Source organism: Sander vitreus, chromosome 19, assembly GCF_031162955.1.
Source record: "Sander vitreus isolate 19-12246 chromosome 19, sanVit1, whole genome shotgun sequence".
In the NCBI taxonomy this organism is placed as follows: domain Eukaryota; kingdom Metazoa; phylum Chordata; class Actinopteri; order Perciformes; family Percidae; genus Sander; species Sander vitreus.
Window position 1 is genome coordinate 19,580,285 of NC_135873.1, and position 20,830 is coordinate 19,601,114.

The following is a 20,830-nucleotide window of genomic DNA, read 5'->3' on the forward strand; positions in this document are numbered from 1 at the left end:
CTGTATTGCGTTTTGCCTGTAAAACTGTGTCTGTGTTCTTCATATTTATGTAGTATTGTAGGTTGCTCTTCTTATGTAAAATATATATAAAATATGCGGCTCTGGTAGATGTTTGCGATTGGTCATATAGAGCAAACACGGCCTCTTTTATGTGAAACCCTGGGTTGACTGAACTAGTTGATAACCAGCGTCGTGACACAGCTTATGCAGGACCGCGGGTGTTGGGTTAGGTGAAGCCGGGGAACTGAAAGAAATCCAGGGCATGCTGATCTTGCTGGGCGGTGCAAAGTGCCGTTCAGAGCCACGGTGCCTCTGCTAAATAGTCTCTGGAAGGAACTTGTTTTGGTGGAACGTGGACGTTCAAAAGTAATTTTAGTCGTGCAACTTTTTACTGCAGCCATTCAAAGTAAATGGAAAGACCTGTGTTTTTGTAGGACTGTCTGACGAGTGACACAGATGCAGTGTGTGTTAATGAATGCTCAGCCAGCCACTAGAGCATTAGCGTCATGTTGATAAAATACAAAAATTAATTTCTCTCCAAATTTATTGCCTGTTGCACATTATTAGCATGCAATTGTAATTTTCATTGGCCTTGCGTAATCTCATGGATGACAGTTTTATCTAATAAAAGGGCTTCTCTGTGCATCTCCCAGCAATTTACATCTGAATCAGGTGCCTCTGGACTGGAGCACACTGATCAATCTGCAGCCTTCAATAGTGCAAACACCTCATAATGGAAGTGTAGAAATTGCAAATTCACAAGCAACACGAAAAGTGTTATTATTATGAATAGCCCAAACAACAAAAACAATATAGTAACAGGCCTCCAAGTCGCAGCAGACCCTTTGAACCGTCCTATTAGTGATGGATTTTCCTTTTATTGGTATTGATAAGGTCAAACATTGATGTCCACTGCTTGATTTGTCATATACTTCCTAGTTTATATTAAATGTCGTCCAACCATGTCTAAAAGCAACCTCTTTACCTTTTCCGAATGCATTAAGAGGTTGGCCATCTTGGTGTCTAATTCCCGTTGATCATTGACAGAATTCCAGCCATCTTGTAGTATATACAGTAGAGTAGGTTTTACCTATTGTGTAAAATGCCTGGATGAGGGCAATAGGCTTTTAACACATTGGTTTAAACTCATGTTGTTGCAAGTTGTATTTTCACGTGACAGAAAAGTGTAAGTAAAATATAGGAACAGTATGTGAAAGTGAATTAAGAGTGGAATGCATATGTATTGCATAATAAATAATCTGATATAAACTGATAAGAGCAGCTTCCTGTTTGATCAGCAGCATCCTCCCCTTTTGTTGTTATTACATTACAGCTCTGTCATTTTGAATCATTTCCCATTTGGCTCCATTTAAAAAGGTGATTGTTGGAGCTAGCGGGAGCCGGCCACTATGAGCTTCATTTTGGCTGTTCAGAAACCTATGGGTGACGTCACAGAAACTACGTCTGTATTTTTTACAGTCTATGGTTGAGTCTGATTACGTTCAGGTTTGGTCGTGACTGTGTGTAGAGGCAATGTTGTTCACAATGCAGTTGGCCTTTAGCTCAGCTATTAGTCCTGACTGCTAAACGCTCAAACTCACAGTATGACATCAGTCCTTAATGTTCTCACTCTCTGAACTTTAACCACCCTTCCCGCTGCTTAAAAGCCTGCGAGCTGCCCGTAAGAAAAACACAAGAAAATAATGAAGGCTTTACCTCAGTCATGTTCATTTTCAGTTCACAATGATATCACTACATGTGTGCAAGGTACTGAAAGTTTCTTTCTGTGTCTCTTCCCTTCTAGCCAGAGAATTTACTCTTAGCCAGCAAGTTGAAGGGGGCAGCGGTTAAACTGGCAGATTTTGGCCTGGCTATTGAAGTACAGGGAGAGCAGCAGGCATGGTTCGGTGAGTATACACCACTTTCTAAGTGACTTTTACATGAATGTTATTGAACCCTTGGCTTTACGTCCTTTGTACCTTTCCATATGCTTATGGCATAATAAAATGTCTTAGCTGGGCTACTCAGAAATGCTGTCATCGGGCTAGCATCTCTAAATGTTTAAATTTTTTTCAGATGACAATCTAACATCTGTGCACCTTTTTCTCAGGAAAGATCTTACTGAGCTGATTGAAGTAAATGGAACAATAGACGTTGTTGTCCCAGTTTTGTATTTCCTTAAATGGCAAAGTCAGACCTTCTACTAAGCCATTTCACCATCAGAGCCCTATATACCTATCTAAAGGGACTAGGTGTGCCACCGCTCTGGGCTCTTATATCAGCTTTGGATTGGATATATGTCAGGCCTTCTCCGTATTCCCTGTAGAGCAGAGAAATAATTGGTCTATTCCCCCGGCTCAAGCCTCCATCTGGAACCAGTTCACTTTGTTTTCTGCCTTTTAGTATAGTCGTACAACGTCTCAAAGGGTGGGCTGCAACTTCCAGGCTTTTTTTTAAAGTTGGCAGCCCTTTGCTGCATGTCGCCCCCTCTCTCTACCCTATTTCCTGTCAAAGTCTTCAGCTGTATAAATGAAGAAAAAAAAAGTAGGCTGCATGTTGCTGGTCACGAGCCAAACTACATACTTGTTAACCTCGGCTCATAAACGTAACTTTATGGGCCCGCTGATCCTTAGCTACTGTACTGTGAAATGTTTTGTTTTCAGGACAGGGTCCTAACTTTGGATAGACTTGGACACACAGCAGGCGGTGAATTCAGTGTCAGACTTAACATATTCAATCAATCACTTAAATTGATGTAAAGTGTAAAATCACTATTAGACATGGTCTCAGTGTACATTACAATTAAAGGAACACAGAAATAACAGACAACAACAAAACTATGTGTGTATCTGTGTGTGTCTGTATCAGGTTTTGCCGGTACACCAGGGTACCTGTCTCCAGAGGTGCTGAGGAAAGATCCATACGGAAAGCCAGTGGACATGTGGGCCTGTGGTAAGACTCCTCCTAACTGTTGATGGGGGGGGGGCTTTTGGAGCAGCTGCTCATTATTAGTTGCACACAAACAGCATGGCTTGAAACCGCCAATCAGAGGCCTTCCCTCGGGGTCATTAAAAGGGAACTGCCACCACCTCAAAAAACACACACTACACTGTTACTGGTGCAATCATGTTTTCTTTTTTTAAGCTGCGATAAGGTAGAACTTTATTTATTTATTCTAAGGTAAATTATTGTGCCGCAGTTGCCGTACAAAGTAGGAAGAGTGCAAATATCTAACTGAAATTGAAGAAGTCTCTGTCTTTCCTCATTATTTGTCATACTGTTCCATAAACCAGAGCGTTGTAGGCTACTCTCTAGCTTTGTACCACAGAGGAGCACAGAGGGCTCCAACCTCTTGCATTAATCATTGCAGATGCTCATCACACACACTTATGATGGGCCAGGCCACCTGCAACTGAGATCACACACACACACACACACACACACACACACACACACACACACACGCACGCACGCACGCTCCTTTTAACTCCCCTGTGCTGACTCACAGAAACAGTAGCCGGTGTTGTGTTTGTGGTCACTCTGTGTTGTCATCAGATAGAATCCCTTTCATCTTTTCCTGGCAACCGGCTAGCCAATCAAAAACCACCTTCTCTGGTAACACCAGCAAACACAAGCACTCTTACCACACCCTTCTTTATTTAGACATCATATATATGTACATGTGTTCTTTTATTCTCACTTTGTTGTGGCCAATACAGAAACACTGAAACAAACCTACAGAAAACAAAAAGATGTTTTCCTAATGTGTGCGTGTGTGTGTGTGTGTGTGTGTGTGTGTGTGTGTGTGTAGGTGTGATCCTCTACATCCTCCTGGTGGGATATCCTCCATTCTGGGATGAGGACCAGCACAGACTCTACCAGCAGATTAAAGCTGGGGCTTATGATGTGAGTTTTATACTGACTGACTGACTGTCTAAGAATGAGGGATTTCTCCCTTTCTGCAGACTTCTGAAATATCTGTAGTTTTGACATTCTGTTAGAAAGTGTAATTCAGTCCCAGCCTGTCCTCTGTCTGCCCTTCTCTATTGTCTCCCTCAGTTTGTCTTTCTCAGGTTCCTATCAGTGACTGCCACAGTGTACACTAATCTTGCTGAATCATATGTAGAGTTAGACCAGTTATTATTCACACTTAAGTGAATGTTGGGACTAGGGGTTGACCCAGAGTATTCAAAGCTTCGATCGAAGGAGCCTGATTCGACTGTCAGTCTCACAGTCAAATCTCCGCAGAGGTGTAAAGTCCAGACCAAAGATTTGCGGTGAGATGACTTGAAACTTGAAGCAACTTGCAACGCGCCATTCTGCAACGTTCTGAAACATGCCAGTTCACACTGACTCTTTGTACTGCCGTCTTAACTTCCGACTTTCAGGCTTTTTTTGTAGCTGGATATCATCCGTTGAGTCTAAATATGAATGTGGATAACGTTAGTGATAGTGAGATACTTGCTACAGGTCCTTTTCTGGTGATGAAACGTTTTATTTCTCTGATTCACTGCTTTGTTCTAAGGATGCTCGCTCTCTTCAGTCACTCTGTAGGTCGTGCCACCGTATTACCGTGCTGGCGGGCGCTCGCTGAGCCTCCGGGCCGGTTCCGCCGGTTCAGATCGCTGTAACTTTTCCCCTCAACGTTCTAAATCGGTTTTGTCCCGTCGCAAATCTTTGGTCTGACTCTGAACTGGGCTTTTTTGAAACGAGGTACAGTACATGCCATTTCGTGCTCAATGTCAGATTTGACATAGAACTACCTGTTTTCTCCCATTAAGTTAATAAATCATATATAATAATTGACAATATCAACATATTGCTGTAAATAAAAATGTAAAATGTTTTTCAAAGTGAGTGAATAAATCCAACTGCCCCATGACAGATTTAAGTTTCACTTTCCATGATCCGTGATCGAACGAACCCAGCAACGGTACGGGGGGGTAGGTGAGACTTCCAGTTGCACAGAATGAGGCGTCTTGCTAGCAATGATGAAACTGCCAGAGAGCGAGTCTGGGGTAGTTGGGACATTCTAATTGGTTTCTGTGATGTCATTCGTGCAACAGTTCCCTTCTCCTGAGTGGGACACAGTGACTCCAGAGGCCAAAGACCTGATCAACAAGATGCTGACCATTAATCCAGCCAAGAGAGTGACTGCCACAGATGCACTCAAACACCCCTGGATCTGCGTAGGTGTCCCACACACACTTTCAAATCTGCTAAAATCATCACTAAATATAATCAAGTCTTCTTCTAGCAAAACATTGTTTGTGGCTGTGAACACACCTTCCAACTGCGCGCACTGTCTCTCTGTGTCCACAGCAACGCTCCACTGTGGCGTCCATGATGCACAGACAGGAGACTGTGGAGTGCCTGAAGAAATTCAACGCTAGAAGGAAACTCAAGGTGAGAAGCTACTATACAAGGCATACTATTGTTCAGATGTTGCATTTCGGGGGGTATCACACCTGCCTCGTTTAGTTCGGTTGCATTTGTTTGGCCCCCATGTCACGTCCGGTTGGCTTGCCAAGCGGCCATGCCCCCATGTCACAAACAAACCCACAATTAAAATTTCAATAGATCCTTTTCCTCTCAAAATCACAACTGTTGTCTTCATCCCTAGCAAAACCCACAAACAAAAAAGAACCGTCAGGTTCCCCACGGGACACCAAAAACCAACATAGTGAAGCCTCTTGCTTTTAGTTGATAATCTTTGATTGCCTCCTTAGCGGAGTTACCTCCGCCTACGGCCAATACTCTGACGTTGCTCCGGAGACTGTACAGCTGTGAGAGTGGGGTTGGGGTTTTCCAGTATAATCACAGAGGAAGAAAGGAAGACGAGTAATCCGCTTAGAACAGGGCTTTAAAAAAAAAACTGGACCTTTTTACTCGTCGCCGAGGGCTGGCAAGCTACGGAGCCACTCATTGGATGGAACGGCCTCTTCCACGGGTGAGTGTTAGCGCCATTCCAGTTTGCAATTGCCAGCGTAATTATCAGGCGGACTGGGGGTGTGTCTGTGACGCAGGACGCGTAGGACCAAAAAGTGGCGATCGCTACAAGTCGCAGTCCGTGTCCAATTCCGCCTGCTTGCCTCAGTTGCCCCCTTCTGATGTAGAAATGGAGAAGGACACAGGGAGTAGTATATGTTCAACTGTTCGGAAATAGTTTGTTTGTGTAAGACACTTAATTGTTCAGAGAAGACTATGGACATGGCTGTTTTATTGTTTTTGTAATGAACTTGAATGTCATCTTCTGTGAAGAAGACTGCAGTTACAAAAGAGAACCTAGACCAACAACGCTTGTCTCTTACTGTCAACATTTACTGTTCAATATGTTGCAGTTTTACACACAAGAAAGTGAACAACTTAAGCTTGACAGACATGTTTTGCATCTAGCGTCTCACGTTCATCTCAGTAAGCTAGCAAGAGTACACAACAGACAACTTCCATGTAGCCTACTTCAAAATAAGAGCACTTCCTGTGACGGTTCGCAGGAAAACTAAATTACTGTTAAACAAATAAGGTTGTGTACCTTTTCACATATTAGCTGTAAATCAAGTACTGTAAATAGTGAGTTTACACATCATAAGAAGCTCTAACACTACTTCATAGTCCTAACAAAGCTTGTTAAACGTAAAACAAAGTGTTTTCTTTATTATTATTTATAATTTATTATTATTTTTACAGCTCAGGTCCGTTTAAGCATGGTAAGAAATACCACTTTTTTTTGCACTACTGAAAAATATGCATATTTTTGAAAAAAATCGTCAGTTGCATCCCTAGTCTAGTCTAAAAATGGCATAGCAACCTGTGCTTTAAAAAAAAAAAAAAAAAATCGAGAATCGAACCGTGACCTTAGAATCGAAAATGTAGAAAATTGAGGATTTGGAGAATCGTGACAGCCCTACAGATGAGATATCTCAGTGTGATAAAACGCTGGTTAGAGGACACACAGGTCAAGGGTTCAATCATCCTGACAGACTGGGGTTCAGGTCCCGCATTTCACAGAAAAATGTCTCTTTCCCAAACCCAACAGTCCCGTTCGTCTGAAAAGTGCACTGTAACTGATGGAGGAGGTGGCAGAGTCGAATAGACATCAGCCCTTCACCCAGGAGACTGGGGTTCACGTCCGGCATGCCCCAGTTAAGTAGGTTGGTGTGGATGTCCGTGTCCGGTGCACAACCCCTATGCCGCCCTGAAGTGTGAAACCGCAGTGCAGCAAACTGTAGCTGCTTGCAGTGTTTCTCTCAGACACATCTGACCAATAAGAGGAGTGAACCTTCTTGCGTGGTTTGTAATGACGCATTTTGGTTCGCTTGGATTTGTCCAGGTGTGAAACAAAACCGAAACCAAGGGGGAAATCGCTCCAAGTTTACAAAAGAGTGTGGATGAATCATTAAGTTGTTCAATTTTACTCTTTTAGTGGCTGGCTAGTTAGCTAGCAGTTTAAAAGGGCAGTTGCTGGTACTGTATTGACATACATACAGTTGTGTTCAGAATAATAGTGTTTAAAAAAGTGAATAATGCTAAAAATCCTTAGAATATCTTTTAATTCCATAATATCAATGCATTGGGAACACTGCACATTCAATTCCAAATCAAAACATGACCAAAATTGATCATGTTTGTGTTATACCTTTACAGAAAGTGAAGAAAAAGGAATATTAGGCTGTATTTGCATTTTTCTTTACAAACTCAAACATTTACTGTGTGAACTGAAAAATGTCTCATCGGTTTGCTTTACTTTGAATCACTGCACTAATATTTAGTTGCATAACCATTATTTCTGAGAACTGCTTCACATCTGTGTTGCATGGAGTCGAATCAACTTCTGCCACCTGTGAACAGGTATTCCAGCCCAGGAAGATTGAACTACATTCCACAATTCCTCTGCATTACTGGGTTTTGCCTCAGAAACAGCATTTTTGATGTCACCCCACAAGTTTTCTATGGGATTGAGGTCTGGGGATTGGGCTGGCCACTCATTAACATCAATCTTGTTCATCTGGAACCAAGACTTACTGGTGTGTTTTGGGTCATTGTCTTGTTGAAAAACCCATTTCAAAAGGCATTTCCTCTTCAGCATAAGGCAACATGACCTCTTCAAGTATTTTGATGTATTGAAACTGATCCATGATCCCTGATATGCGATAAATAGGCCCAACACTACAGTATGAGAAACATCTCCATAACATGACTTTTGCACCACCATGCTTTACTGTCTTCACAGTGTACTGTGGCTTGAATTCAGTGCATGGGGGTCGTCGGACAAACTGTCTGCGGCCCCTAGACCCAAAAAGAAAAGCTGTAAAGTGGTTAGAAAAAATGAAATCGGAATCGGCTAAAATCGGTATCGGCTGGCCTAACTCAATGGAAATCGGAATCGGCCTAGAAAGTTGTAATCGGTGCATCTCTAACACTTACCAGTAAATGATTTGCCATGTGGAAATATCACTTCTACCAAAAAATTAGATTTATGAGGTTAGTGATGTTGGACTCCTATTGTTTTGAACACAACTGTATGTCTGAACCAATCACTGTACAAAGTTCCTCTTGTGCTTCTCTGAAGTGGGAGCAAACTAACCTTTCAGCCAATGTAAACATAGTGTCCATTTCTCTCTCCCTAGGGTGCTATCCTGACTACTATGTTGGCCACTCGCAACTTCTCAGGTAGGACTGAACCAATGAAGATTGATGCTTGAAATACTGTTCCCTTGTAAGACATGCTGTCCTTCTAGGCACAAATATCATTACTGAGGAGAGATTTCTTTTCTTGACACCTCCTAACTCTGTCTTCATTGTGTATTTTTAGGTATTGTTTTACATGCTGCTCTTTTGAATTCTGCTTTTTTTTTTTTTCATTTCCCCTGGCCTTGAGCCCAATAAGCTCCACCGGGCCTCCCTTTTCAGTTGCTATCAACAGAGACTGAATGACCACACAGATTAATGCAGTCCCTTCTTCAGGTCCCTGCTAAAGGGCAAAGTGTTTCAACTGAGTCAAACATTATTGATTTGTCTCTTCATGACAAATGACAGTCAAGATTACATTTGTTCTTTTCGCATAGATTTTCTCAGTTGGCATTATTATGTCAGTGACCTTATTGTTGACTTTTGTTTTTCTTCCTTCCCGCTCTTGTGTGGTAACTCCTGTGTAAGGTAAGAGTTCTTGCAATTGGCTCTTTTTCCCAGTGTCACACTACACTGCCAGGTTTGGTACTTAGGCATGTCATGTCTACCAAAGCATCAGTAACAGGCTCTTAGTTGACACAGTGCATCCATTGGTGGCCATATTTCTTATGGAACATTAAAAAGACCAGAAGGTGCTGCTACTATGGAAGCATACTCAGTATGGCGTATTACAGACAAATGACTGAAGAATATTCCTTTTTTTATATAAACGGTGCAAAACAACAAATGTGTCCTCTCATCAAACGTGCAAAAAGGGGTATTTATTTATTTATTTATAAATTAAAAAAATCTTAATTAGATTTTTAAAACAAATTAGGGCTGCACAATTAATCTAATTGCGATGTCACTCGGTGGGATTACATAAACATGTGATTTAAGTAAACAAGAAGGTGTTCTGTGTGCTCTGTCTCCACTGCAACTTAATCACTAGATATTATATTACACCCATCTTAAATGCCATCGTTTATAAGGGAATACAAAATGTATTATTTTTAATTAGAATTTGTATTTTTTTTTATTTATAGTTCAATTTATTTTATTTGTTGTGTTGAGCAAAGCAAAATTTAATTTAAGTTTAAAATTTTTATTAAGTTTTATTGCAGTTTTTGTGTATGTATTTCTTGTTTTGCTTGTTTAACTGTATGTTCAAGTTGAGAAATACACATTTCAAAATTGGAATTATTAGCCTATTTTCTGCTTTTTCCTTGATTATCAAGCAAGTCGACTCCTGATACCATTATATCGCAGTATTGGCAATCACAATATGACTTTTTCTCCGTATCGTGCAGCCCTAAAACAAATCCCACATCAAAATAAATAAATACAAAAAAATCTCTTCAGATAAATAAACTAAGAAGACATAGTGATGTCTGAATTGAAACAAGTGAAATCACTTGATCATTGATTATCTGTATATTAAATTAGTAATAAAGTATTTAATAATAGTATACACATTATTGCTGCATTAAATAGAAAAGGAGTAACCATGTGTCAATGGGTACATGCATATATTTGGTACACACATGTATAAATGACTTCACAGGCGTGTGTTTATATATATATATATATATATATAGAAAATTAGGTAACACTTTATTTGAAGGGGTGTGCATAAGACTGACAAGACACGGTCATTATTATAACATGACATCTGTCATGAACATGAAGAAGTCATTTTGAGTGTTCATGACTGTTGTAATTTGGTAAATTATGACACTTGTAATGCAAAGTTAGCATTGTCTGAGATGTCTTTGTCATGACAACTTGACATTAAACAAGACCGTACAACCTGTCGATGTTTTTGTAATGACAACTTGACATTAACCTAGATAACATAACCATTAATATGTCATGACAGGCCCAATTATCAAACTTTAATAAACTATTTAGCTTTATGTGTTAACATTACATTAAACTGTCATGAGAGCATTATAATTGTGTCATGAATATTTTTCCTTGACCTCAAATGTGAAACAATTTGGACCTGTCATGAAGTTTGATTTTATCATCAAATGCTTAACTAGCTATATGACGGTGTTATGAATAATATCCTTGACATCAAGTAAAGTTGAACCATTTGGACTTGTCATTAAGATGTCTTAAAAGTTATAAGACCAGTTTGACGACAGTGAATGCAGTTCCGAGGTTATTGAGTTTTGGACTTGTTGCTAACTATAGTTAGCTGCTGTTAGCTTGGTTAGCTGTAACGTTACAGCTGTCTAATTAGCTAGCTGACTCAGCCCTGGGCTGCAAAGGGCTAAACCCAGAAACAAAACCATCTCGGTAACGTGTGTGCATTCCCTGTCGTAAACTGACCTAGCGCTAGCACGGCGGTGTCACTACCCGATGTGAGTCGAGTGCAGATGTGAGTTGCCCATGCGTCACTTTGCGACAACCACAGAATAATGAGATAGGTACATTACATAGCAGTAATTTATTATTTAGCGCAAGGCATCACATTTTCACAGCATGATCCCTGATGTCAGTTCTAGATTGTCGGCTGAAGTAGCCGACAAGAACCTAACGAGAGACTTCTGTGATGTCAATACAATAAAAATGGACCTACATAACGGAGTTCGTTCACTGCTGGCTACAAGTTAGCAATCAAACACAACAAAGGCTGTCACTTGAATGCCGTTTTGAGCTAACGTTAGCAATCAATCCTAGATAGCTAAAACGTTTTTGAAATGATTAAATGTTCCCTATAAAATGTTCCTCTAATATGGCTGCTAAAAGATATGTGATGTTAATGCAAAGCCTCTATCAGTTCCTAAACGTGCATGTGTACGGTTCGACAATTTGCTGCTGGCAATAAAAAACCCTCACTGTCTCCCCCTGCCACTACCAATCATCTGTTTGTGTCTTTGCATGTTAACACCCCCCCTTCCCAGAAAAATAAATGAAAATAAAACACTCACATGATTTTAGCTCACTCCTTACAAATCATTGGTGTGTCCGTAGCATGTTTGAGATAAAACATGGAAGTGCTTGAGTGAAAGTGGGCAGAGAAAGGAACACTAAACACCCTACATTGTCTCCTACAGTCTTGTCAGAGGGATCTACTGTAATTACACGCTGTAGGCTAATGATTCACTGAGTTTTATTTCATCTCCTGGCTTAATTAGCATGTTTCTGTTTCTCAGTGCCCTCTGAGGTTGCTAGTTATGGCTTTGAATTGTGTGTGTGTGTGTGTGTGTGTGTGTGTGTGTGTGTGTGTGTGTGTGTGTGTGTGCGCTTGTTTTACTTGATTCGTGGGGTCCAAAAACTGGGGAATACAGTATACTTGTGGGGCCCAAAATGCTGGACCCCACAAGGTTAAAGGTCTGTTTGAGGGTTAAAACGTGGTTTTAGGATAAGGGTTAGAATTAGGTTATGGTTAGGGTGAGGGTAAGGGTGGTTAAGCTTAGGGTAAGGGGCTAGGGAATGCATTGTGTCAGTGATGGGTCCCCACAAAGATAGTGAAATGTGTGTGTGTGTGTGTGTGTGTGTGTGTGTGTTTTTCCAGCTGGCCACTTATATCCTTGCATTGTTATCTTTTGTCCACAGCAGCCAAGAGCCTGCTGAACAAAAAAGTGGATGGCATCAAGGTAAGTTCAGCTTCCCTCTCACTCTTCAGTCTTCACACTTCTCTGTTTTCGTTTCTTGTACAGAACGCTAATGTGCTCCTTTTTAAATTGTTCCCCTCAGCAGATTTCAGTTCATGTGTAAGTGTTCTTTGAACACTAGTGCATTGTTGTCAATGAACTCAAACAGCACTACTGCTCTGGTAAAAACAGAAGCTCATGTCGCTTCAGTACAATCTTGCCCAAGTGGGTGTAACACATTTCCTAATAATTACCCCCCTCTGCATTGTCAATCTGTGTGAGAGGAGGACATATGCTGTCTGAGCTGAGGAAACTGTTGGAAATGAATAACTGATTGTTAAATTATGATGAGTTCTCTCTGCCATTCTCCACACAGCTGTCATATGATGAAATCCTCCATTGCCATTAGGTGTGGGTGGGTGTGTCCACCCCCTGCCTTTAACTCATTTATTTCTCCCTTGTTTAGGATGTCGATCAGCTGAACTATCATTACTATTCCACCAACACTATCATCTCGTTTTTTTTCCTTTAAAGGGTTACTTCACCCAAATAGCAGAGCATTTTCTCACGTAACCCTAGTGGTATCTAGCAATGTGTGCTTGCGTGGCACAGTCAGGCCTAGGTTAATTGTCTCTCTCATTGTGTTGTGCCTGCTCGATGCAGAAAAGGAAGACGGATGGTATCGGACCTTTGAGGGTAGGCCTGGCTGATCTCGCTGATGCCTGCAGTGGGTAGCAGTAGAAAACCCCTTTTTTGTATTTAAATTTCCCCACAAGGCTGCTTCAGGCTGGGGAGGCACTGCATGACTGAACACACAGTGTAGGTAGAGGTGAAGCTCTATATATAATATATATCTACATTCAACACCTTTTAAGATCCAGATAAAAGTAACTAAATAAATCCAATTAAATAAAACTTAAGACCTTCTTCCAGATGATCTGTTGAGGGGGGGTTAGCTTACTAAACAGGCCTATTCTGTTGTGTTCTTCTGTTCCAACTGGCTGAATGTGTACCTGAACAAGCAGATTTTTGTATGTGTAGTCCCTAACTGCATACTACAAAAATCTAACTGCAGTCTAAGCTACCACGAATTAATTCTAGCTAACGTTAGCTAGCATGTCAAACGGGGCTAGTCAGTCTTTCTATGGCTCTGGGGCTAGTTAATCAGCACATAGAAGAATGTAAAGTCGCACATCAACTCTAAAATAGCAAGGTGACCAGTAAAACTACAGCTAAAAACAACTTACTTTAAGATGCTTCTTCAGGTTGGAGGTGGAGTCATTTGGACGCTGAAAGGAAGTTGGTTGCTGGCAAGCAGAAGTTTCACTGCAGTCCACAGTTATATTTCGTTCTCTCGTCTCTTTCTTTAATGTGAAATGCTGTTTGAATTTCCAAGATGGAAACCATTCCTGCCCTGGCTCTGTTGTGCCGGTTCCTGCTCCATCTTTACCTCTATCAGTGATCACGCAAATAGCTCATTTTTTTGTTTTCATATTGGGACTTCTGGGAAATGCATGGAGTTGCCTTAATTTATTTAGAGTGAATAAACTTGTGAAACATAAGTATCGTCATGTAATCCATTGATTTCAACAATGTAACTATTCTAAATACCAACTATTTAAATTGTAACTGTAACGGAATACAGTTACTCATAATTTGTATTCTGAATATGTAACGCCAGTACATGTAATCCGTTACTCCCCAACACTGTGTATAACATATTTGGAGCAGATTAATGAAAAGTATTTAGGCTTCAATCAGTGCAAAAAGAGAAGTAAGACAATAGATGGGACTGTGTTCTTTCAAAATGTTTAGTCATATTGTGTGTCCCCAGCTTAACAATAAATCTAAGGCTGTAGTTTTATTTCTATTTTTACACATAATATTAAATGGATGATGTCAAACGCTGACCCTATTCTTTGGTCATTAGAGTTAGAGGTTATCTTTTTATTTTACTCTAGCTTTAGAATGAGACTCAGAAGCTATAGCTGACAGTCCAACATGCTGTTTTGAAGACACTGATTCATGTCCATGTCTTGGTCAGGGGTGATGTTCATCACATGTTTATATGGAACTAAGAGTAATCTGATTACTTTTACTGTTTTCCTGTGTAGATTATTTGTCATAGTCAAGGTTTCTGTCCTCAGTTATTACAATTCTGAAACTAGTATTTCTTTTAATATTTGGGGTGGTAGACCGATCGTCTACCAATAGGAAGGTCGGTGTTTCAATCCCTGGCCCTGCTGTCCCATGTCGAAGTGTCCTTGGGCAAGACACTGAACTCCCGATGCTGTGCCATCGGTGTGTGGGTGTGAATGTTTATCTGATGAGCAGGTGGCACCTTGTACGGCAGCCTCGGCCACAGTGTGTGAATGTGTATGAATTGTAAATGGTTCCTGTACTATGTAAAAGCACTTTGAGAAGTTGTTAAAGGTGCTCTAAGTGATGTTGGGTGATGTCACTTCTTGTTGACGTTCGAAGTATTTTCAAACAAAACGAGACTAGCTCGCCCCTCCCTCATCCCGTCCCCTCCCCCTCCCTTCCATGCTTCCGCGCACTAACCCCCCCCACCCCCAACTCCTTGTCGGTTATTGGCTGGGCTGTGGAACACTGATTGTGTATCTTTCGTGGTGCAGGTTGGCCAGTTTTAGGGCTGAAACGATAGCCATGTTTTACCAACGAGCTAAAATGAGAGCTGTCGGTTTGTAGTCTGTTTATTAGTTTGCTACTAATCTTTGGAAACTTAGCTGCTGCCGGAGACAAACCGGCTCCCCCCCCAGCATGGCCACTTAATATGCACATGAATGACGTCATCATGCCGGTGATGTCTGCATTCTTTATTCTTTCTCCTCACTCAGTATTAGCCTTCTGAAAATGTGTCCCCCAGAACAGTGTAGTTGAATAGCCCTGCTGTAAGCCTTGTACCGTCACATCTACCCTCTGGTTAGTGAACAGCTCTTTACATATCCAGTGCAAAGAGCCAGAGGCAAGAAGGGGAAGGGGGTGAAAAATATTAACATTTGGGCCACCAAAAATGTAATTTGGCAATAAAAAATGTTGCTTTTTCAAAAAAAAACTGTCTTTTGGATATAAATATCCTTCTTTCTTTTTTTTTATTACACAGCAATAATACATATTTACTATTGCTGTTTACTAAGTATTTCTTACTAAGTATTTCTTATCCGATTAATCGATGGAATAATCGGTAGAATACTCAATTACTAAAATAATGGCTAGCTGCAGCCCTAGCCAGTTTGTTGTTGTTGCTGTTTGTAGAGCCTGGGCTGTCTACAAAGATCTCCTTTTTTTTTTCTTCTTTTTTTTTCTTTTTTTTAACAGTGTGTTCTGGGGACCAGCAGCTAGCAGATAGTGAGGAGATGTTTGCTGTATGTGACAAAAAATGTTGTAGCCTAAAAAACGTGTGACATCGCTTAGAGCACCTTTAAGACTAGAAAAGCGCTGTATAGTCACATTGCATGAGTTTACATTAGGGCTGCACGATATGAGAAAAAATATCTAACCGATTATTTTGACTGCGATTGCGATATGATTCTCGGTATTAGAAGGGAATGATTTGGTTACAGGTTAGACCCAACGCTGGCTAAATTTGAGTTGCTAACTGAAGGTCTGTTTCTGGAGCTGTCTCTCAGAGTGTGCTAGCTATCTGTCTCATTTGTGGTCTAATAAACAGTAAATTCATCAAATTCCATATAGCTATTTTCCAAGCTACTGTAGCGGTCATATTTCATGAAAGCCATGTGAGCGTCGTTCCATGGGAACCCAGCCGTGGAGGCTTTCGTCCTTGTTTGTCAGTGTGCCTCTAGTCTAGCTTTGCCAGACCCTCCTCCAAAGTGCGCTGGAGGAGAGTGTGGCTACTCCACACAGCATTAGGGGATGGGAGGAAAACATGCTCTGGTTTATTGGCATTTCTTTAAACCAATCACAATCGTCTTGGGCGGTGCTAAGCACCAGAGAAAAGCTGCGGTGTCTCTGAATAATCGGCTCGGAAGGAACTTGTTTTGGTGGAACATGTGTACGTTCAAAAGTAGTTTTAGTCGTGAAACAGAAAACTCCGATTGGACAGATAGTCTAGCTAGCTGTCTGGATTTACCCTGCAGAGATCTGAGGAGCAGTTAACCATAGTCCTCACAAATCCACCGGAGGTTAGAACGCCAACACAAAGAAAGCCCAAGGCAACAGATGTCCGGCCGAAATGGATGAAATCCGGTAGATTTTCCGGTGGCAACGGAGCAATCCCTGGAACGTCAAGGATACTGACCACTCTGCATGTGGAGAAGTAAGAGTCAGTAAAAGTATAGGTATGAAGGTAACTCAACATGTAATGAGTTAATTGAGCATGTTATGCTGACATAAGCAGTTAGCTCAAATCACCACTGTGATTATAGTGTAGCCTCGGAAAGCTCGGGTAACATAGTCAAGTAATACTGTATATTATCCCGCCAACTTTCTTTAACAAGTCTTTGTGCTATACACTGTAAACCCATCCAGTCAAATGAAGGGTAGACATGATCTCTTCTACAAAGAAGCATTAACATTTTGGAGAATACTGTATCTCAGGTGTCTTATCCAAGTCTCAGACGTGAGAACAGCTTATCATCTCACACTATAAGCAGACAGGCCTCTGATTCGAATGCTCCAATGTGGTTATTCGCTCTTCTTTTAAAGGGACATTTTGGGGTTTTTCATCCTGGACCCTATTTTCCTATGTTTTTGTGTGTAAGTTACTGATGGGAACAACAATCTTTGAAATTGGTCCAGTATTCCAGCAGCCACAGACCGAGCTGCAATGTCCAGTAAAAGTGCTGTTTTCACACAGGCTCCGATTATTCTTATTAGATTGTTATTGTTCTTTTGTTGTGTCTGACAACATTATGGAAAGGATTCCTACAGAGATAGACCTTTTGAAAACCTCTTTAAAGGGCAACTATTATATAGCATTTTCAGGATTATACTTGCATTTTGTACTAGAACATGTTTACATGCTTTAATGTTAAACACTTTATTTTTCTCATACTGCCCATGGCTGCTGCACCCATATTCACCCTCTATATGAGACGCTCTGTAGGAGCGCCTGTCTCTTTAATCCCTCCTCCCGACAAAGCCCAGTCTGCTCTGATTGGCCAGCGCGCATCCTGGAATGTTCACTAGTATCAGCTGGAGCTACTGCAGCAGAGTATATAGCAGGACTTTGTACCGTGAAAAATCCCCACTAAAGGCTTCTAAACCAAATATTACACAACCGGACATGTCCCAGCAGTAAAGTGCCCAGAATTTGGGGAGAAATGACCAGCATTAGCCGAGATTACAGCTATGTCGCAGTAGCATGTAGCTACTTAATAGTTAGCAGTATGCTAACGTTAGATTGTAATGGAACGAAGCTGCACTTTCTACCATCAAAAATCACAGAGAAAGGCTTCTGAACGTGTTTCAGTAGGATTGTGACCAGGAATTGGGGAGAATTTAACATTAGCAGCGAAGATTACACATTACTGCTGTTAGCACGTAGCTACATGGGACAATGTTAACACCACCTCATTGGCTTAAAAAAAACACTCCAGTCCTGCCTACCTGGAGCAGATGACCAATCATAGAAGGCCGGCTTAGAGTTGCGTAACACTTAGCCGAGAGTAGAAAAAACTGTTGAAACCAGAGTCTTCAGAATAGTTGGAAATCTGAACGTTTTAGCTCACAGGGATTTGTCTAAAATACGTTTACCTCATTATTTGTTATGGCCACATTTAACATGAAAATCCAACATAATATTGAAGATATGACAGAAAACATGAAAAAAGCATAATATGTGACCTTTTAAGAACTTTCTGTTTCACCAGAAAGTTTGAGATCGCTAGCACTAAACCCACCAGACTCACTCAAAAAAACAATACCTTTAGCGTGTATAGAGCCAACATATCTTCACATGTAAATGATGTGTTCATTTCAACCAAAAGTAGAGTTGTGATTGTGGGAAAAGTGGAAAGACCTCCTTAGAAATCCTTTCCATAATGTTGTCTGACACTTTAGTAGGAATATTGATCTGAGCCTGTCAATGGCAAAACAAGCACTTTTGTGAAGGTAAATACAAGCTGGACAACTGCGATGTCACTACCCGATGTGAGTCGAGTGCAGATGTGAGTTGCGCATGCTCAGATTTAAACGGTTTACGGCATAACGCCAAGGGATCCGGATCCGGCAAACGTTTTGGCTATCTATGATTGTTTGATTGCTAACATTAGCTCAAAACGCCATTCAAGTGAAAGCCTTTATGTTTGATTGCTAACTTGTAGCCAGCAGTGAATGAATGAACTTCGTTATGTATGTCCATTTTTATTGTATTGACATTACAGAAGTGTCTCGTTAGCAGGTTCTTGTAACCTACTTCAGCCTCTAGTGAGGATCACAAACAAACATAGTAGTAGTTTTCTCACAAAGAATAACCTGGCAAACATTATATCTGTATAACTTGAACAATCCTCACAAGTCGTCCTTTGAGAAGCTCCAACACCTGTCGCAAAGTGACGCATGCGCAACTCACATCTGCACTTGACTCACATTGGGTAGTCACAGCCCCGTTAACTCACATTGGGTAGTCACAGCCCCGTTAACTCACATTGGGTAGTCACAGCCCCGTTAACTCACATTGGGTAGTCACAGCCCCGTTAACTCACATTGGGTAGTCACAGCCCTGTTAACTCACATTGTAGCATGTTTCTCTGCTGCCGACTGCAGAGATCTCACTTAATACTGGACCAATGTCAAAGATTGTTGTCCCATCAGTCACTTTGACAAAAACATAGGAAAATAGGGTCCAGGTTGAAAAAAACAAATTTACCCTTTAATGAAAGTTGGTGATGTTTTTATGCGATGGTGTTTGGTTCTTAATGACTGTTCAGACTGAAAACTGAAGCTGGAGTGTTCGGTGCTGGATGACTCCCACATATTTTACACAGACTCACTGACACTCACTTGAAACATTTTTGAAAGCAACTCTTGAACACAATGCTCCACTTTTCCCTCCACAGCAGCTGCTTGAGGAGTGATTGTTTGAACACCAAGTCTTGACACTTGTGCCCTGTCCCGTTTGCCCTGTCTGTCCACTCTGTCACTCCAGATCAACAACAAGGCCAATGTGGTCACCAGCCCCAAAGAGCCTGCCCCCACTCCTTCTCTGGTACACTGTCTCCCTGCCTTGCTGCCTGCATGTCTGCATGCCTGTCTGTCTCAAACAGTCTATCTGGACATGTGTGTCTTTTTCACTTTGTCGATTGGTGATTGTTTGTTTCCATAAAGCTTAAGAACCACAAATGTCTTTAGTGGTTGTGCTACATGAGCTGTCCACGCACATTTTATTGCATTGCCACATTGCTACATTTTCCTTTGTTGTTGATGACGGCTATAATGGCAACACTGGGGCCATTGTATTTCAACTGTGGCTAATGTACTCTTGTCACAGGTTTCAAGCCATTGTTGTCAACCAAACTGGAGACAACACTGGTTTGCTATTGGGTGGATTGTTTTAGAGTGTTTCTTACCACTTTAAATATTTTAAATGATAATCTCAATATCCTTTAAAGTAGAACAGCTGAGCCCCCTGGTTAAATCAAATAAATGAATGTTTGTTACGCTTCATATCTTTAGTCTATCTCTAGTCAAGTTTTTTCTGTTTGGTCCCCAAATAGCTCTAAAAACGACGGTACCCATGAGCCAGACTCGAATCAAAGCATCATTGCTAATGGGAACAAAAAAACGCCACATCGTTCTTGCGTCATCCAAAATTGACCCAGAACCCAAAAGTGAATTTTTTTATCAGGTTAATCTTTAGATTCCTCATTGTTAGCATCGCACACACAGAACTGCATCACGGGAGTTGTAGTTGACTTCTTCTCTTATCATGACAGTTATTGATTCTGAGTTACTGTTGGTAAAAACATTGATATCGGTGATGATGATGCATCTTGTTTTGTTTAATCTCTCTTTGCGAACACTCCCATTAAACACAAGTTGTCATTTTTACATTTCAGTTTGTTTACAGATTAAGCAAACAGGGTACATGTTGATTAGTCACCTTTAGAAGTGTTGATATATTCTTTAGCTTTGGCAGAACTAGGCTAGCTGTTTCCCCTGCTTCCAGTCTTTATGCTAAGCTAAGTTAACCATGTTCTGACTACAGCTCCTAAGTGCACAGACATGAGATTGATAGAAAAGAGAACGCAAATCTTTTAGGGTGTGTACCTTTTTTGACTTCTTATCACACAAGATATTTTCGGACAAAGTTGCAAACGTCTGATAATACTGATAATTCAACCAGGACAGTTCCACAGCCATCCAAACCTTAAAAGTACCAGTCACCTGGGGCGCCCTGGTAGCTCACTTGGTTGAGCATGTGCCCTTATGTACCAAGGCTCAGTCCTTACCACAGCGGCCCAGGTTCAATTCCGACCCGTGGCCCTTTACTTCATGTCATTCCCCTTTCTCTCTGTGTCCTGCCTTAAGCTGTCTTATCCAATAAAGGCAACAAAAGACTAAAAAAAATAGTCACA

At 41.0% G+C, this 20,830-nt stretch overlaps 1 protein-coding gene across 8 annotated transcripts in view; it reads left to right on the plus strand.

The window, feature by feature from the left end:
- camk2d1 (calcium/calmodulin-dependent protein kinase (CaM kinase) II delta 1) overlaps positions 1-20,830 on the plus strand; it is a 90,756-nt gene that overhangs the window by 54,694 nt on the left and 15,232 nt on the right. For 4 of the 8 annotated variants that reach the window (XM_078276449.1, XM_078276451.1, XM_078276450.1 and 1 more), the window contains exons 7-14: positions 1,805-1,907; positions 2,869-2,952; positions 3,812-3,906; positions 5,067-5,189; positions 5,323-5,406; positions 8,628-8,670; positions 12,238-12,275; positions 19,402-19,461. In XM_078276449.1, coding sequence (XP_078132575.1) covers positions 1,805-1,907; positions 2,869-2,952; positions 3,812-3,906; positions 5,067-5,189; positions 5,323-5,406; positions 8,628-8,670; positions 12,238-12,275; positions 19,402-19,461 — 630 coding nt within the window. The remainder of the gene's footprint in view (positions 1-1,804; positions 1,908-2,868; positions 2,953-3,811; positions 3,907-5,066; positions 5,190-5,322; positions 5,407-8,627; positions 8,671-12,237; positions 12,276-19,401; positions 19,462-20,830) is intronic. The other 4 variants (XM_078276452.1, XM_078276454.1, XM_078276453.1 and 1 more) reach the window with 1 other exon arrangement.